The 19,781-nt window shown below is 33.7% G+C and overlaps 1 protein-coding gene across 1 annotated transcript in view; it reads left to right on the plus strand.

The window, feature by feature from the left end:
* The window catches only part of FAM135A (family with sequence similarity 135 member A), a 123,888-nt gene extending 105,252 nt beyond the window's left edge, over positions 1-18,636 (plus strand). The window contains exons 20-23 of the mRNA XM_008684820.2: positions 1,641-1,792; positions 3,533-3,643; positions 14,531-14,644; positions 17,217-18,636. Coding sequence (XP_008683042.2) covers positions 1,641-1,792; positions 3,533-3,643; positions 14,531-14,644; positions 17,217-17,422 — 583 coding nt within the window. The 3' untranslated portion in view covers positions 17,423-18,636. The remainder of the gene's footprint in view (positions 1-1,640; positions 1,793-3,532; positions 3,644-14,530; positions 14,645-17,216) is intronic.
* The last annotated feature ends 1,145 nt before the right edge of the window (positions 18,637-19,781 follow it).

Consider the following 19,781-nt stretch of genomic DNA (forward strand, 5'->3'; position numbering starts at 1 on the left):
CCTTATTATATGATTCCATTTGTATGAATTTTCCAAAATTGGCAAATCTCTAGAGACAGAAGTAGATTAATGATTGCTTAGGGCTGGGGGAGATGGCAGATGGGAAGGCAGCTAAAGGATTTGGGGTTTTTTGAAATGATGAAAATGTTCTAAAATCTCTTGTGGTGGTTGCACAACTCTGTGAATATACTAAAAACCATTAAATTATACCTTTTAAATGGATGAACGTTATGGTATGTGAATTATATCTCAATAAAGCTGTTACCCAAAAAAAATATTTTAGGGCAATGGATATATACAGACAAATGGAACAGCAAAAATACTTTCAAGGTTTCCTCACTCTACTTTGTGAGTCAGTTTTCCAGAAGCAAGATGATCAAAGCAATATAAGTCTCATAATTTAAGCAGATACTATAAATAGACATGGGAGAGAGGAAAAATATTTGTTTCCTCCAGTACAGTAGGACTTAAAGAAAAAGTCAAAACTAATCATTCTGCCTCAAAAAGTAGAATAATGATTACCTTCATATCCCAACTAGGTTAGAGGAAGAAACTGGCTCTGTATAACCATAAGCTTTTGAAAGAGTTTGTTTCCAGTTTGAAGTATGGAGAGTAAGAGCTAAAGAGAGATAAACAGGTTTTTATTTGAAGTCATTTAAAAAAAAATTTCTGTTAAAATGGGGGGATGCAAGTATATTAGGAGGGAGGAGGGACATATTTTCTGATTCTAATTATTCTCTTCATTTATAGATTTTAAAATATTTCTTATTTACTAAATTTTCTACAGTGATCTTTTATTCCTTTTATTCATTTATTATTTTATGATGAGAAAATATTTCAGTTTTTTCATTTATCCACAAACATATTGCCTCTTTTAGATTATATTATCAGTTATAATCAACCATTATTCAAAAGCCTGTTCTGGTTAATTGAGGACTATTAGTTACGGTCAAAACTCTTACCCCACAGCTTCAGGAACTTCAATTTGGGAGGGAAATTTATCCTGAGCTTCTCACTAGCTATATCGGTAAACCAGTTTAAGACAGCTTTCAAACTCTCTTCTTTCATTGTTAACTATCCCCAGGGACTAATATACCATCTATTGCATAATGATGGTAAGTAAAAAGGCTCTTTTGATTTAAACTATTCCTTAATAAAGGTGAGGTGCTTTATAAATCTTAGAGAGTAGACCAGAAAATAAATGAAACAGTTATATAATTTTTCCTAAGTCATCCTTTATAGGTACAATTTCATTATTTTGTTTTAGATGATGACTTAACAAGTAATAATTGGCATGTGTGACTAAGGAGGCAAATTTATCATCTAGTCAATGTATAGTTACTTTTTAAATGTATTTATTTCTAAGCAGTTATAACTATGAATAAAAACTTTCTGATAAGTAATATCTTATTTCTATAGAATAAGCATTGAAATATATAGTAGGAATTTTCTACTACATTCTCACGTTTTTTCCTTCAAACTGTAAGTTACATCATTTCAAAGTATCAAGCCATAGTTTTAAAACATATTAGAAATTTCCAAGTACTTAGTATTTCACATCTGTGTATAGAAGTATCAGGTTTAGTATTTCTTTTTAAAATTAATACTATGGGAGAAATGTCTTTTTTTTTTTCTTAAAGCTTTATTGGACATTCGTTGGGCAATTTAATAATCCGTTCAGTGCTTACAAGGCCAAGGTTTAGATATTACCTCAACAAACTTCATACCTTTTTGTCTCTTTCTGGACCTCACCTTGGTACACTCTACAATAGCAGTGCTCTTGTTAATACAGGTAACAAGTTTTATTGTTCAGTGTAAAAAATATGTCATGGGGAGATAACTTAAATACAGATATAAAGTTTTCTGGTATTTATTTAGAGCTGGCTTGTCACATACGTGGAATTTCATGAAACAAAAGATGTAGAAATGTTTCTATTTTGTCATGCACATGAAATAAGCTGATAAATGTCATTTCAGAAAATGAATATTATCATAGTGAGATGATATATATCAGAAGTGACAAGAGCATTTTTAACTAATTTTCATTAAACTTTCTTAATATTTTCAGTAAATGTTTATCTTATAAACAGGCTATTCTGTTGTTCCATCAGTTGAGCAGATAAAAATAAATGCCTATATTTAATATATTATAAAGTTACAAAATATTATATGTAGAATGTTAACTCTGATTTTGGTTTGATAACAGTAAAGGGATGTTATAAGAAAATAAACTCTAAAATTTTTTAAAAAATAAAATGAAAGTTAAGACCCCATTTTGATTAGAATGAATAGTCTCATTAAAAAAAATCTGATACTTGATTTGCCTTTTGTTTGGTGTGGTTTTTCTCTTGGATTTTTTAAGTAGTTTTTATAGTTTAGTCCATTGATTCCCATTGTGAGAATAAATTAGATTTCATTCTGTCTCTTTTCATTGAGCCTTGAAACTCTTATTTCCGTTTTCTCTTTCACTTTCATTGACAAAGAAACCATACTATTTTCCTTGTATCCCATTGTATCAAAAAAACAGCTAGTTCTAGATTTTTATGTTTTTAAAGAGAGGACATGAAAAAGATGGAATCCATAAGTAACATAAAATAGAACCCAATATAAATAGGATACAATACTTTGAATTTCTTTCTTCATCAGACTTTTCCCAAATAGGCTTACAGTTACAGATTTAATCAATTAAAGAGTTTTTTTCTCTTTTCTTCCCCTGTTCCCCTCTGTAATATTAGAAGCAACAATAGTGGAAATTAATATTGCACAATCTTGAAAACCTGTCCCAGAGAGTGATTGAGGTGTCTCTTAATTAAGGGGAAGATGCATTTAAAGACGGGTAACTGATTAATACAAAGAAATACAATTAAATATTAAACTTCAGGGGCACCTGGGTGGCTCAGTTGGTTAAGCATCTGAGTCTTGATTTCAGTTCAGGTCATGATATCAGGGTTGTGAGATAGAGCCTACTTAAGATTCTCCCTATCCTCTGCACCTCCCCTCTAGATAGATAGATAGATAGATAGATAGATAGATAGATAGATAGATAGATAACTTCATTATATTCAGCTTTTACTAGAAAACATTAACCAATCGCTCCTCCTAAGAGTTAGTCCTTATACAGTTAGTCTGCCATAATTATATTTATCTCTAGACTAAACACTCAGTACTTAAGCATTTGGATCTACTACTGTGTTTGAAGTTTTTTCCATCTCTGCTTCTTTACAATTTGAACAAATGTATCTAAAGGTACAGTATTCCCAAATTTGTCCTTAAACCATTATCTATTTCATTAGTGAAAGTGATAGAAATAGCAAGCCCTTTATCAACCACCATTAACCCATAGTTAACTTATATGTGTATGTTTATATTTGTTTTCAGAAAAAGGAAATATTTTACAAATATATTTTTTATTAAGAAAATGCTAGTTTAGTAGATGGCATTTTTGAAGTGAAATGTGTATTAAAGTTAATAATCTTGGCATATGTTACCATGTATTTCCAGTATTATTCACATATCATTTATAACTCTGTAGGTCTGTGGTTTATGCAGAAATGGAAAAAATCAGGTTCTCTTCTACAATTGACCTGTCGAGATCACTCAGACCCTCGCCAAACTTTCTTATACAAGCTTAGTAATAAAGCAGGTAAGTATATAGTTAACGGTTTTGAAAACATTCACTTGGAAACCTTTTTAAAAAATCTACCTTTAGCAAAAAATTATCAACATGTCTTTCTGGTGATTAAAAATGTATCAGTCAGTTGTAATTTTTTAATAATGAAATAGTAGACTCAAAATTAACATGGTTGTTTGATTTTTTTTTTACACGATCATATTTGTGTTGTGTGAACACAGGTACTTTGAAATTATCCTAGGGGCTCCTGGGTGGCTCAGTCGGTTAAGCGTCTGCCTTCAGCTTAGATCATGATCCCAGGGTCCTGGGATTGAGCCCCACATCAGTCTCCCTGCTAAGTGGGGAGCCTGCTTCTCCCTCTCTCTCTCTCTTTCTCTCTCTCTCTCTCTGTCAAATAAATAAATAAAATCTTTTAAAAAAATTATCCTAAATTTTTTAACATTTTTATAATTTAGTACGAATTGTAAGTCAGTTTTTGAACTGGGTTGCTGCGTGTCCTAGCCCTTCTGTCCTCTGCCCCAGTCCTCAACCCCACATATTCTTCTGCCTTCCTATTCAAGAACTATAAAACCTTTCTGGAAAATGTTAAAAACTAAACTACTTGAGGAGGAGGGGGCCAAGAAAGAGGGGGAGAGAGAGAGAATCTTAAATAGGCTCCACACCCAGCACAGAGCCCAGTATGGGGCTTGGTCTCACCACCGTGAGGTCATGACCTCGGCTAAAACCAAGAGTCAGACCTTGGAGCTACCACCGCTACCTTCACTTCTATAAATGACTTTGTTTCCTAGGTTATCTATGAAAGTCAAGGCCATCAAGTGAGAACTTTCCTACTTCCTTTTTACCTACAAACATTAGCATACCTGTACTTTCATTCTAGTTCAGTAAAAGATGTACCTGTGGCCCAAGAATAATTTCCCTTTCTGTTTGTATCCTATTCCTCCTCTCCGTCTTTAAACTCTCCCTTAAACTCTCCCTTTTCAGTGGCTAATCCCTTAACATAAAGTTACTCCGTTTTCTCCCATCTTAAGTCATAATAATAATAAATAAATACCTCCTTTGATCACTGATTCTGTGTTTTTCTATTTCTCTTTTTTTTATATACAAATTGAGCCTCTTGGGGAAAAAAAGCAGTTACTTTCACTACTTCCTCACCTTTTATTTCACTCTTCAATCCATTGTAATCTGTTTTCTGTCCTCACCATTCTGTTGAAGCTTGTCATAGCCAGTTATCTCTTTTCTTTCTTTTATTTGAATATGCTGGCATTATGACTTTTGAAAATACCCTTCTTCTTGAAATACTTTCCTACCTCCCATTCTATATCAGCCTTTCCTGGTTTTCTTCCATGTTGGCTGTCTGCTTCCTACATGGATTCCTTTTCTCTCCTTGCCCCTTAAATAGAGGTATTCTTGGGTTCCAGCTTCTGTCATCTGCTCTTCTCACTCTGTACATTCTTCTTTGACAGCATCGTTTCATATCCATCTTCACCATTGGTAGCTCAAATATATATATCTCTAGTTCAGTCCTCTAGGCTGTATTCTAGACTGATATGTCCAGCTTCCTACGAAGTACATTTACTTAGATGGTTCATGGTTACCTCAGATGCAGTGTTTTGAGATACCTCATCTTTCCCCTCAGTTTCATTTTTCTTGATTCCACATCTACCACCAACTGCCCAGCCAAAAACTTAGAAGTTGTTTTTTAGACTCTTCTTCTCAATCTCCCCACACATCCACTTAGTTACTAAGCCCTGAAACATTCAGCCTTCTTTTATAGCAAATGGAGTCTTCTCTTTCTTTTCTTTGCCACTGCCTTAGGTCAACCATAGATTATTGCTATGGCCTCCAAAACTGGTTACTGTCCCCCATCTCATTTTCTCATCAGATAAAATTATCTTCTAAAAATTAAATCAAACCGTATTGCTCCTGTTTGAAAATCTATTCATGGTACATTGTGGCTTTTAGGATGAGGTTTAAATTCCATGGCTTAGGGCATCAAATCCTTTATAATCTGGTTCCTGATTCTTTTACTAATTTCATATCCTACTCTGCCCATGCACACATCCTTTGTCTTAGTCATGCCACACGTTTTATGCTTGTATTCACCCATGCTTTTTCTACCACCATTCCTCCCCATGTGTTTACTCATCTTTTTAGAACCAATTCTCTCCATCTTCTAAAATTAAACATTACCTGCTATTAAAAGCTTTCTTGAGGCCCTCTCTGATTTAATGTTCCTCTATTCTCAGAGAACCCAGTAGATTGCCCAATATTTATGTTTATATCTTAGATCTTACACCTCCAGACTGACCTCATTAATGAATTCCAATCTTCATTTGCGTGTTAGACATCTCTACTTATATATGAAACATATGTCTAAACCTGAACATAGTTGTCTTCTTTTACTAACTCTTCTTTCATCATTTTTTAATGCTTCTAAATTACTTAGTTTGAAATACCTCTTCTTTGCATTCTACTTCCCAAGGTTGTTAATATTATAACTGAACTCTTATGGCATTATATATGAACCTCATTTACCATACCTGTTATAGTTTATCTCATATAGTCATTTTTATGTACCTTAACCTCCATTCCAGTAATAGTATCCATTTGTGACAACCCTTTCCCACTCCCCACATAAACACTCAGTATTTACTATAGTTCTTCCTCTCAGTAGATATTCAGTATAAACCCACTGCATCAATGAATGATCTTTTCAATACTATTTTCAGTGTCCAAAAGCAGGTCAATATTATATGGTAAGCTAAAAATCAAACCCATATATTTGGTGACTGATAGTTGCAAATTGGAAGTAACTTTTTAAGCCCTGCCCATTTAAATCTATTTTTTATCTACATTCTTATCATGCATGTCCTCCATTCTGCTCTTGAAACATTTGATGTGAACACTGGATAGATTTACTAATTGAATAATGCCCACTTCACTGAGTGCTATTTAAGCCTTTTTAGGATTCCGCCTTAAATGCTGTTATTAATGTGAGAAAGAGATGTTGGAATGGTTATTTCGTGTATTTTCTGTTATTAGAATCAGTGAAATTTGTTCTCTTACAGGTCAATCTTTATGTTTCGTTTCTAAGAGTACAAAGCAACAACAAGTTATATACAGTACGCAGAAATATTTGCTTGATTCATTAAAGTACAAGATATGCCTACAAATCAAATCAAGTGTATAGTTCTCACGTGGGAAAAACTTACTGGCATTGACTAGAACTATTGTGTTTTAGGTACATGAAGTTTGTACCACTGCTGTTGACAAGTTAGGAAATAAAGGAAAGGCAAAACTGATTATAAATGTTCCCTGAGGTCTGCATATTTATACTGTATTTTATGAAGTAAAATTAGCAATAAGAATAGTAACAACATAAGAAAATAAAAATACTAAACAAGGCATAACTAAAATTTTACTATAAAAATTTGTAATCCATGGCCTTCCCCATCTGAACAGGTATTTGGACTGCTGTTTCTAATTATTAGTAGATGTGAGTAGATCTTTTGCACTTGAGTTATTTCTTAAGGATTAGTTCAAACTTTTGCTTACAAGTTATTCATTATTTGCCTTATAATGCATGGCAAGACTTGTACCTTCTCTCCAGTTGTACCAGCCTAACATCTGTTTAAGAGCCAAACCTTAAGTCATAAGTAGATGTCAGTCTTAGCTGAAAAACTGAGTAGGATACTTAATCTAAATAGACTTCAGTTTCTTCATTGGTAAAATGGGAATAATAGTATCTTCCTCACAAGACTATTAAAGGATTAAATGAGATAATACATGTGAAATGATTACCATTTTGAATAACACAAAACTCAGTAAATGTTAGATGGTAAAAATAGCTCTAAGTGAAGAGATGCCTGAGCTAAAATGAGATTAGTATTATAGATTATAAAAATTTGTTGGGGCGCCTGGGTGGCACAGCGGTTAGGCGCCTGCCTTCAGCTCAGGGCGTGATCCCGGCGTTACGGGATGGAGCCCCACATCAGGCTCCTCCGCTATGAGCCTGCTTCTTCCTCTCCCGCTCCCCCTGCTTGTGTTCCTTCTCTCGCTGGCTGTCTCTATCTCTGTCAAATAAATAAATAAAATCTTTAAAAAAAAAAAATTTGCCTTCACATTACAATCACAAATCTGTTGTAGGAAATTTTCATAACAGAACTATTAAAAATTAGCTCATCTAAATGTCAGTATTACTGGCTATAAAAAATTATTCAAGTGACTTATTCAAATTGTATTTATGTTTTAAGATTTCTACTTGTACCCAAATATGAGTCTATTAATATACATCTGAATTGAATTAACATGAAAGAATACTGTTTTCTAATAATCATGAGCAATGCATTGGATAATACTAAAGTATAAGAATAAATAACAATAGCCAACACACATATGGCACTTACTATATTCCAGATCCTGTCTAAGCACATTATATACATATTAGTTTATTTAATCTTATTAAGAATTTTATTGCCCCATATTGCAGATCAGGACACTGAAACATAGAGAAGGTAACTTGTCTCAAGTCATAAAGCTAGTAAGCAATCATGAGTGTTCCAGTCATGTCATGTTTAGCCATGAATGCACATTTTCAGGTACTTTAGAAGCTGTTTCTAATTGCCATTTTAAATATCAACAAATATTTATGAATTGATTTTTAAATTACCACAGAGGTGGAGAAATTCTCTATTGAGCTATGTTATGCCCTGGTTTTTTTGTTTTGTTTTGTTTTTGAGGGATTTTTGATCATCTAGAAAATTGTGAGAAATGAGTGGTCAATTCCTATACCTGTATAGGTATTCATGTGTGTGTGTGTGTGTGTGTGTGTGTGTGTGTGTGTGTACAAATATATAATTATATAATATATAATAATTTATAATCTTAATGTATGTATTTACTTCATTTACTAAGTAAATATATTTGGAGTCACATCAGAAAGATAAGTAAAACAGGAAAACAAAAGCAGTGTTTACTTAACTGGTAGGCTAGTCTCAGGTGTTGTGGGTTTTTTTTTTTTTAAGATTTTATTTATCTATTTGAGAGAGAGATCACAAGTGGGGATGGGGTTGCAGGGAGAGGGAGAAGCAGACTCCCTGCTGAGCAGGAAGCCGGGTGAAGGGCTCCATCCCAGGACCCCGAGATCGTGACCTGAGCCGAAGGCAGATGTGTAACTGACTGAGCCACCCAGGTGCCCCTAAGCCCTAGTGATAGTTTCTCTTTTATATTTTACCCTATGTATTTTTAAAAATACTTCTATAATTGACTTAGTTTGTATTTTACTGATAAAGCTATGAAGTCTCAGACGTCCTTGTGCAATTATTGCTTCTGTTTCTCCTGAACAGCCAATTTCCTGTTCTTTTGGGAAAGCGTAAAATAACCTGTCTGAAGCAAATTCCAGCCTTCTACTATGTTCCTTTTTTTATTCAGGCAAAGCCCCCACCCCGTGGGTCTTCCTTTTGAAACAGTCTTCTTCTCTGCAATGTATCACTAGTTAGTAGCTTTCCTTAATTAAAAGCTATTTATTCTTTTAAAATAATAAATTATTTTAAAAGCATAAAATAATATATATGATTTCTGAAACAATTGAGAAATGTTATATTTTTGTAAAAGTCATATTTATTGTGTATTGCCTTTTTTTTTGATGAACACAAAAGATCTACTAAAGTGCTAAGAAAATGTTACTTTTAAGAGGAAATTATCTATTTTGATTAAGGTGTTACAATTATAAACATTCATTAAATTTTTATAGCAACTTTTGACTAAAAAAACCTTATTGCATTCTACAAATTTTACAGTATAGTTATGGCATACTAGTGTCTCAGCATTGAATATCAAAAGAAAGAAAAATATGAAGGAACTAGAACAATGTAGTAGGTAAAATGTATATTATATATAGATTTGGTGACACTAATGGTGAAGTAGTCAAGATCACATAAAGAGAAGGACCATGGACATTCTTGCATTCTGTAATGAGGGCTCAAAAATAGCCAAATGAGTATCTATTCATTGTTGGAATTGCAGAAACAAAATATCCTTATTTTAAGATTTTCTCCAAAACATCTGCTTAGCATCTCTTTACTAGCTGTTGAGTTCTGACTAAGAAAATATAATAATTTAAGAAATCTCCTGCTGTGCTACTATGGCACAAGATAATCTTTTCTTCCAGCAGATTACAGAGGTGTATAATAATAGGTATCAATTGATTTGTAAGTTACATTTGGTATTTTGTTTTTGAAAGTGTAGGAAAGAATCAGCATCAGCTAACATTTTGGGAAGCAAATTCTTTCAAATGTATTTAAAATAAATGAGTAAAAATGAGAATAGTCTAATATTTCTTAGTATGTTTCAATTTTAGAAGCATAGGGTTTTCTTTACCTCCGCACTATTGACATTCTGGGCTGGATAATTCCTTGTCATCGGGGGTTGTCTTGTGCATCGTAAGATGTTTAGTAGCATCCCTAGCCTCTACCCAGTAAATGCCAGTAGCACACACCCCCTTCATGCTTTCATCCCCCCATACCCCCTGGTTGTGACAACAAAAATGTCTTCAGATGCTGCTCGATATCCTTTAAGGTGCAAAGCCACCAGTTTAGAACTACTGCTTGAGCCAATTCCAGAGAATAAACAGAAAATGAGTCAACAGGAATTACTTTAGAAGTCATTAAAATTTTTAGAAAAAAAATGGGTTGCCAGAAGTATCAGGAAGACTAAAATAATGAAGATGAAAGTTACCATACCATTACAATGTTCAGACATAAATCATGTTGTTATACAGTCCAGAAAAATATTGAAGATTTACTTTAATCTTTTTCTTGGTACCTGAAAAGTAACTAATATATTCAGAAATTTTTTAGCTAAACTGTCTCATTCTATAAATGGGGAACTGTTGTTTTCCCAAGTTAGAGGTAACTTTTCAATCTAGAATTAGGCATTTCAAGGGCTGAGTGAAGTGCTAACCGAAGGCCAGTTAACTAGGTCATCTTTGAGCAGGTAGAATCAGTGTAGGTGCGGAGAAGATGAACCTAGAATATAAGCGTCCCCATAAAGACTTCAGACACTTTCATTTGCTAGACTTCAATATAGATGAAGTACTTCTGTAATTCCCACCAGCATTGCAACCCTGGGGCCTACCAAGTTTCACTTTGAGTTTCTGCCCTCTCTAGCCAATGCTGTTAGACAGGAATTAAAACCAAAAGATTCAAAAAGAGTCATAGTCTATTTAACTGACTTGGTTCTTGGCTAATACAAAAAGTAAACCTCCCATGCAGAAGCACAGTATTAGAATTAATACCTTGTTGTTGAAAAACTCTTATTAAAATTAGACTACTAAATTTAAAATGTATTTTTAAAGTATAGTACTGTCTTAGAAATCACATTTAGAAATGACAATATAGTATATTTATATCAGTGTCAAGATCTTTGATTTTATTTTTTTCATCATCATGAAATCTGAGAATTAAAGGTTTTCTTAGAAATCCCCTCATCTAATCTTTATTGATTTTGCCTATTTCCATTTGGCTGAGCTGTCTGCACCTGCAGAGACACAGACACTTCCCTCAAGGAACTCAGTCCGAAGCAGTGATCTCAACCTGAGTGTCATTTCCTTGTAGAAGCATATCAGAATCTCTGCAAGGAGCTATTATTTTGAAAAATATATTTCATATAATTTTTTAATGTAGTGCCTATTGTTCTTAGAATATATATTATAGAAATAAAGCAGTGCCAAGAAATGGGGTGGTCATTGCAAAGGAGTATAAAGTCCAAGAACAGGTTCATTGATTTTTTTTTAAATAAGAGATATTACAGTGTTTTGCATATTAATAAGAATGATTCATACAAATGAAAAAATTGATGATGCAAGAGAGGGATAGGACAGCTACTAGAGTCATGTCCTTAATGGGCAGGAGGGAATGGCACCTAGCATTCTAGTGAATCCGTAGAAGAGCAAGGGCAGAACATGAAGCTATCGTATGATAGGTTGGTTTGGTTAAGGTAGGAGTATGTGGATGTTCGTTTCTGATTCTTCTATATTCTCAGTGAAATAGGAAACAAGGTCATCAGGTCACAGTGAAGAGGGGATAGAAGATGCTGGTGGTTTGAGGAAAAATAGTCATTTAGGAAAGTACAAAAATGAATGTTGCCTAGCAAGGCTGCCACAGGGTGTGCACTGCACAGCTCCAAGGAGTGTTATTCATGTGGACTGTAATATGAATGGTGCCCCTTGAGTTGTGCAGTATGATGATAGTTCTTTATGGAGAACACAAATATACATCTTTCATCTGTGCTGTTACATAAGCTGCTTTCATGCAGCTTGGGATAAAATTTCAGTAAACAGCATCATACTTAGATTCAAAAAGCACAGTACCGGGGCACTTGGGTGGCTCAGTCAGTTGACCTCGGGGTTGTGGGATGGAGCCTGGTGTTGGGCTCTCCACTCAGCGGGAAGTCTGCTTCTTCCCTCCCTCTCTGTCTGCCCCTCCCCTAGCTCCTGCTCTATCTCTCAAATAAAATCTTTAAAAAAAAAAAAAAAAAAAGCACAGTACCTAGAACAACTTGGGTAGAAGTAAAGATGATGTACTGTAGGACAGTGGCTTTCACATTTTTAACTTGTTTACCCCTTAAAAGAATTTTGAAAAAATATGTACCCCTTGTATAATTTTAGGGTGACATCTAAAAATATTTCCTATAATTTTAAAGAGCAGCAGAGGATATATTTTCTGGCATATCAGGTAGTATGTATTTGCTGTAATTATATTTTCATAAAAATATAAAAAACAACTTACTCAGTTGGAGTTACAGATTTAGGTCATTCACCTGATAGAAAATGTGTGCCATAAAATCTAATTAGCAAAGCTAATTCTTATTGTCAACAGTCAAAGCAAACTTTTTGTCAGAAAATGTTAGATTTCATTTATATTTTGCTTCATTCCCCCAGAGACTTTTACACCTCCAGCCATACACCATAATAAAATCTGAAATAGATTGGACAAATACCTTTCTCTAATAAAATGGGAGAACAAGTCATTTTTAGGAAAGCACTCATACAGAAATTGGGATCTAGAATTCAATTCCCTTAAAGCTATACATGCCCGTCCTCACCATCTAGAGTTTTTTTTTTTTTTTTAATTGAAGTATAATTAACATATAGTGTTGTATTAGTTTCAAGTATGGAAAGTCTACAATTACCCTTGAGGGTAAATGTGTACCAGTAGCACCTCTGCTCTAGGACACATAGATGATTCCCAGAGTAGCACTAATATTACATTAGTGTCAAATGTTGCCAAAAGTAGAATTAATTTATCACACGAAATGTGAGAATGAAGGGGGAAAAAATCAATTTTTCTTGATATTTTTCTAAAATATTTTAAATGTTTGCATAATTGTGTATTATAGACATTTGATTATTCCACTTGTATCCCTAGAATTTTATATATCCAAATTGCCACAAGGTGTTATCTTGTCATTGAGAAAAAGGGAGGATAACCTTATATTTGACATAGAGGGTATAAACAGTCTCACCTGCCTGTGTGTGGATCTAGGATGTCTCATTATTGGGATCGTAAGTTCCAAGAGAGAAAGGGTTGTCTACAAAGGCTTCCTGTATTCTGTATTCCTGTATCCACAGTAGTCCCCACAATTGGCCTATTTCTAAGAATCTGAATTTCAGTAGGCAAAAAGTATCAAATTTTACTCTGGAATGTTCCAGAACAAAATTATATGCCCTAAAGTAAACACCTCAATTCTAATGTATTGTCATTATTGGTTTGTATCTTATTTAATAACCACATGAATTTTTTATTGTTTATTATTTACTTACTACTAGAGCTACATAGTAAAATTAGAACATTATGGGTAGTAAAGTGGTCAAGAACCTGGTTTCAGTACTTAAAAGTGAGTTAATTCAAAGTATCACAAGCCCTAAATTCCCTTAATTTACTAAAAAAAATGGACCTGATTAAAGTCTATGGATGGATCACAAAACCCATTATTATATTGAAAAATCTTAAGTATGTATCCTGTTAACATCATACTTAAGTAAGGGAAAAATAATAATACTAGTCAAGAGTCAAATGAAAATATAAAGTAAAAAGCTTCAAATGGTTTCATATAGAGTGTTTTGTTTGTATGAAAAAATATTATTTTACTTTGGAAAGTAAGAAAGTCATAAGATACTTCCTGTAGCATCTAATCTCACCCATACCCCTACACCACCACATCACAATCCTTGCCTCACTCAGTGCAAGCATACATTTCTCATACCAGCACATACCAGTACATTGTATGTACAATGAAGGTAGGGTTTTTTTTTTGTAGATAATACATAGAAATTTGGAGAAAGAATTCATCAAATGTAAAAAGTCATTAATGTAAAAAGTCGTTAATTTATGGTCCCTGGGTGGCTCAGTCAGTTGAGCATGGGACTCTTGGTTTCTGCCCAGGTGGTCAGATCAATCCGCTCCACCGCCCCCACCCTCAGGGAGTCTGCTTCTCCCTCTGCGCGCCCCCCCCCCCCCCCGCCGTGTGTGCACAGGCTCTGTCTCTCTCTCTCTCCCTCTCAAGTAAAGATTTAATGTATGTATGTATGTATGTATTTGAGAGGGAGAGAGAGCATGAGTGGGGGGAGGGACAGAAGGAGAGGGAGCAGCAGACTCCCTGCTGAGCAGGGGGCGGGAGGCACAACTCCACCCCAGGACCCTGAGATCATGACCTGAGCCAAAGTCAGACATTTATCAGATTGAGCCCGCCAGGTGCCCCTATAAATAAATAAATAAATAAATTTTTTAAAAGTCCATAAACTTAATACTACTGAGGAAATAAAATTTTCTGGTCACTTAATATCATAATTAAGTTATTTTAAATCTGGTTGCATTATAATTCAGTATTTTTTCTTCATAGGGCTTCATTATTTCAAAAATGTTGTGCTAGTGGGATCTCTACAGGATCGTTATGTTCCTTATCACTCTGCCCGCATTGAAATGTGTAAAACAGCTTTAAAGGACAAACAGTCAGGTAACTAAATTAGAAGTATTTCATCTCCATTTGTTTCTCTGACAATGCGCGCCATTGTGGTTTGTGTTTGTATTTTACCAATTACAAATGACGTTAAAACTTTTTCATATGTTAATTGATCATGTTTATTATTCTTTGAAATGCCTGCTTATGACTTTGAATCATTATTTTCTATGGAGTTACTTATCTATTTCTCAATAAAATCTCTCTATATTCAAAAAAAATATTTCAAAGAGTTGTAACTACACATGAGCTTTTTCCCAAATTTTTCTTGTAGTCACTTTCTTCCTTTTCTCTTTTTTCTTTTCCACCCACTGATATTAACAGCTATCCTTCCTCTCTTTTTCTTCCTTTCTTTTATCCTGCCATGAGATTTTTTTTTTTAAAGATTTTATTTATTTATTTGACAGAGATAGAGACAGCCAGCGAGAGAGGGAACACAAGCAGGGGGAGTGGGAGAGGAAGAAGCAGGCTCCCAGCGGAGGAGCCTGATGTGGGGCTCGATCCCGGAACGCCGGGATCACATCCTGAGCCGAAGGCAAACACTTAACCGCTGAGATATTTTTGCCAATAAAACAGTCACTCTTATGCAAGAGTTCTTTTTTCTGATTATAAATGCTCTCCATTTTGTTTCCTCAAAAGTAATCTGTAATTTGATTTCTTCTGGATTATTGGGATTGGTGATTATGGTAATGATCATGTTCCATGTTCTGCTGTACCTTGCTTTTAGTCAAAGATGGCAGCAAAGACTTACCTCACTTTAATAAAGTAATAAAGATTTTATATATTTTTTCTTTTGCCATTTTTGAATAACAAAAGAAATTTAAATCATAGCTATTTAGAACCAGAAAGAGAGTTGGGTCCTGTTTGCTTATTTTATAATTGAGGCCCAGAGATGCTAAGTGTCTGATCCAAAGTCACTGGTGATTAATTAATTACAGGCTTAGGGCAAGAACTTGGGTGTCCTGCCTCCCCATATTTGCTCAGTTCCTTTTTTGGAATGAGGCTGATTTTTAAATGAACTCTTAATCCTTTGCTTTTTTGCACATTTTAACAGTGGACAGCCTCTTTAGGCAGGGAATCTCTCTTATACACATTTGTATTGGCATTGCCTAGCATGATGCCTGGCACATAGTAGGTACTCTATTCATTTAACAAGTATCTTTTTTCTTTCTTTTTTTTTTTTTTTTTTTTTTTTTTTTTTTTTTTTAGCATTTTGTGACATTAGAATAACCTCCTTTTCCCCCTTAACTTCTGTTCTAGCAAGGGACTTAGGGAAAAATTCAGAAGAGATTTAACTTTCCGATGGGTCACAGAAACTAGAGAAATGTGCTTTGTTTTAACAGAGATTCTGTGCCAGTGGGGGACAGGGAGAATTTAATAAAGACAGGTTTGGACTTCTTCCTATGTAAAGATGTTTTTCAGATAGCATGGAACCAGAAATCCAGCTTGACTCACAGTGAAAACTAAGAGAAGGAGGTGGGGGTAAAAAGTTTTCTATGGATCTATCTGATGTTAATCTCTCTCTTAAATACCTCTCTCTCCTTTCTCGGAATGTACTTCTATATACTTTTCCCTTCTCATGATTCCTCAGGGATAAACCCTGCCTCTCCTCAGAAATTTGATACTTTACTCCCTAAAATTCCATGGATATGTGTTGGCACTCCTCTATAGTATTATTAGTAGTGCATAAGCATTGAAAACTGTTTCGCCCTGTAAGGCAGTTTGTGCCTTTATGCGTATCTGACCTTCATCTTTTATACTGTGAATGACCTCAATTAATTCATTGTAAGAATTAGCCAAAAAAGATGGAGAGAGAAGCACAATTTTGGAATTAAAAGCAGAACCAAGCATTAAATAAACCCTTAGACCAAAGAAAAGGGCCCTGTCTGATCTTTGAGTCAAATTCACATTGTTCTTCTGACTGCAAGAAGTTGCTGTTTTTTCTCAGAATAATATGGAAATATGTGGAATAATGTTGAATGCCACAGAAACATTTTTAAAGTACTTGCTATGGGTTCAAGTTTTAAAAGTTATAAAAGGCTTTTTTTTTTTTTTTAGTAGACACACAATGTTACATTAGTTTCAGGTGTACAAGGTGGTGATTCAGTTTTTCTATAAATTATGCTGTGCTCATCACAAGCGTTGTTACCATCTGTCACTATACAACACTGTTACAGTATCACTGATCATTCCCTGTACTGCGTAAAAGGCGAAATGTCTTAGCATGGCTACCTTAATTTCATAATGATTTAATAAATCATAAGTGACTTAATGTTGAATAAAACTATTTGCTCTGTTATATCCATTGCTTTGAATTAAAAGTATCAAATTGATAATAATTTACAATATATCTATTATTTTTACTTGGCCAGATAATGTGGTTATTTATATTTTTTATAAAACAGTCTCAAAAATGACAGTATAAGAAAAAGAAAATCTTTTAAAAAGCATTCTTCTGCTTTAAATAGAAATAATATAACTAAATTTCATTAATTATATAAAACTTGGCATAGAATTTTTTTCAGTTATTCATGTGAACTAATTTTCCTGTTTTCTCTTTGTTCCGTAGGACAGATCTATTCAGAAATGATCCACAACTTGCTTCGCCCAGTTCTGCAAAGCAAGGACTGTAATTTGGTTCGATATAATGTCATCAATGCATTGCCCAATACAGCTGATTCACTTATTGGGAGAGCTGCACACATAGCTGTTCTGGATTCAGAAATATTTTTAGAGAAATTCTTTCTGGTTGCTGCCCTCAAATATTTCCAATAGGATAAAAACATTGTTAGAGACTTGATAATTACCTCATTCAACAATGATTCAAATATGTATTATATTAAACTGTAGATGCTGATAAGTTCTAAGAAATATTTATACCTTTTTATATGGAAGATAATTTATATCATCCATGTTTAGAGCTTTTTACATCAACTTTACTTTCTAGGTAATGTGGCTGTGCAATATTTTTTTAATTTTATCTTTTTACTTTTCTATTACTTTTTCATATATTTTGCTACATAAGTATTTCAGTGAAACTTTAAGCCCATATGTATATCTGATTGTTTATTATTGGCTTTTCACAATCCTTACATCAGACACATCATACTAGAGGCCATTTATTGCAAGAATAGCATGGGATTTTAAATTTTCTAGTATTGGGGTATTATTTAGTTAATTATAAATTTTACTTTTAACATTTTACTATGTTTTAACTGGAAATAAAATTATGGCTGCTAAAGTATATTTTTTGAGATCAACTCTAGCCCTGTCAAACCAGGAAGTTCATATATGACAATGTTATAAAAGTTTTCTATAAAAGTCATTATTACTGTTGCTATTAAACATATGTCATGCCTATTAAAATATATTTTCTACAGTAATTTCAACATTATTTCTCATATTGACTTTTATTACTGGAACTTTTTCATGTTCATGTTAGCAGCATCTAGAAATTTTTGGAATGTTTGAATGCCCTCTGCTTTGATTTGGTTGGAATTTTGCTATATTTGGTAGTGTTGCTTGAAGTTTCTGACTACATTTCTTCAACTTTTTTCATGGACTTCTCTTGTATGTACATAATAATTAAGTGTTGAAATTTATGAAATACTTTTATGAATTTAGATAATTTTTAAATATTGTTAAAATTTGTTGAACTAAAAAGTAATGTAAATAAAATAATTCATGTTAAAAATGGAACAAAATAATTAACATGTTTGGATGACAGAGATGCAAATGTTTTTGATATATGAAGATGTTAAGTCGTTTGACTTTACTAAAGGTGCTGAATAGCATTAATTTCACTATTTTCCTTTCCTGTTTTACTTGTGAAAATAATAATGCACTAAGGGTGGATAGGTCTGTTTGCATTCGCCAGTTGTGATGGACGGAGGTTTTTGTAAGTATGTGTTGTATAATTGATGCATGTTTTATTTTTAGCATTGTGTTATTGCCTCTGGTGTTAATAAATGAACAAGTGACTATCTGGAGGAACAGCTAAAACACTTGCTTATTTTCAGAACACTAGGGGTATATTTTTATTTGTAATTGGGCAGACTGTGTTAATTAATCATATAGACCAGCATGATTATCTAACTTACAGCCTTTGTATTTTTATAATTTATGTCTTTTGCATATATTAAGTAGTTAAAAGGTATTTCATTGGCTCTCCATAATCCTTTACTTTGTGAAAGTATTTGAAAATTCAATGAACTGACTAAGCAATTATATACCAAGTGCATTATAACTTGAAAATACAAATATATGCATTAACAACCACATATTTTTGCCACACACGTTTTTCATCTTCACATACCTTGGCCCTGAGTTTGAAATATGCTTATTCTAAGTTTGAATAATCTTCCAGGTTTATCAAAGGACTCATTCTTACTCATAATCATATAATTGTATTTGAGGGTAAATTGTTCTTATGATTGTAGTTGGTTGATTGGTTGTTGGTTGTTTTGACACAGTTTTTAAAAGTGTATTAATGATCATCGTTTAAAATCTACCAGATTTCACTTCTCATTTGCCAGGGAAACTATCATATGTTACTGACCTCCAAATTTAGATTGCAGGACTGGAGTGGGGGTTCTGAGGGAAAGGGGAAGTGATTATCTGAAATAGAATAATTGACTTTTAGAGAATGAATCTCATTAAAGTATACATATACCTATATGAATTCTTGTTGCAAACAACAACAAAAACAATTATGAATAAGCAGAAAAATAATTTAATGCAACAATATTAGGTAGCTCACAGAATTGTTGGAAATGCTGGAGAATGAACTTTGGAAAACAGATAGAAACTAAGGGAAGCTAAATGACCAAAATCGTAGCCAAGTTCTGACCTCAAGAAGAACTGGAAGTTTGTGTATAAGTCTACTGGCAGTGGTGCCTCTGAAAACTGGATTCCAAACACTCCAGATTCAAAGTCTGATGGGTATGACATCAAAGATGGCAAGTGTGTCTGACCTTCTGAGCTTCCACAGTAGAAGATGGGACCATTTCTCTCACAAGATCCACCAAACATATGAAATGGGTTTGATGACTGAACACCAAATATAGAAACATCAGAGATCTATTATAGTCCCATTTCTTTCCAATATCTACATATACCACTTCTCCCATATTTA

This window comes from Ursus maritimus, unplaced genomic scaffold (genome assembly GCF_017311325.1).
Source record: "Ursus maritimus isolate PB19 unplaced genomic scaffold, ASM1731132v1 scaffold_29, whole genome shotgun sequence".
NCBI classification, from domain to species: domain Eukaryota; kingdom Metazoa; phylum Chordata; class Mammalia; order Carnivora; family Ursidae; genus Ursus; species Ursus maritimus.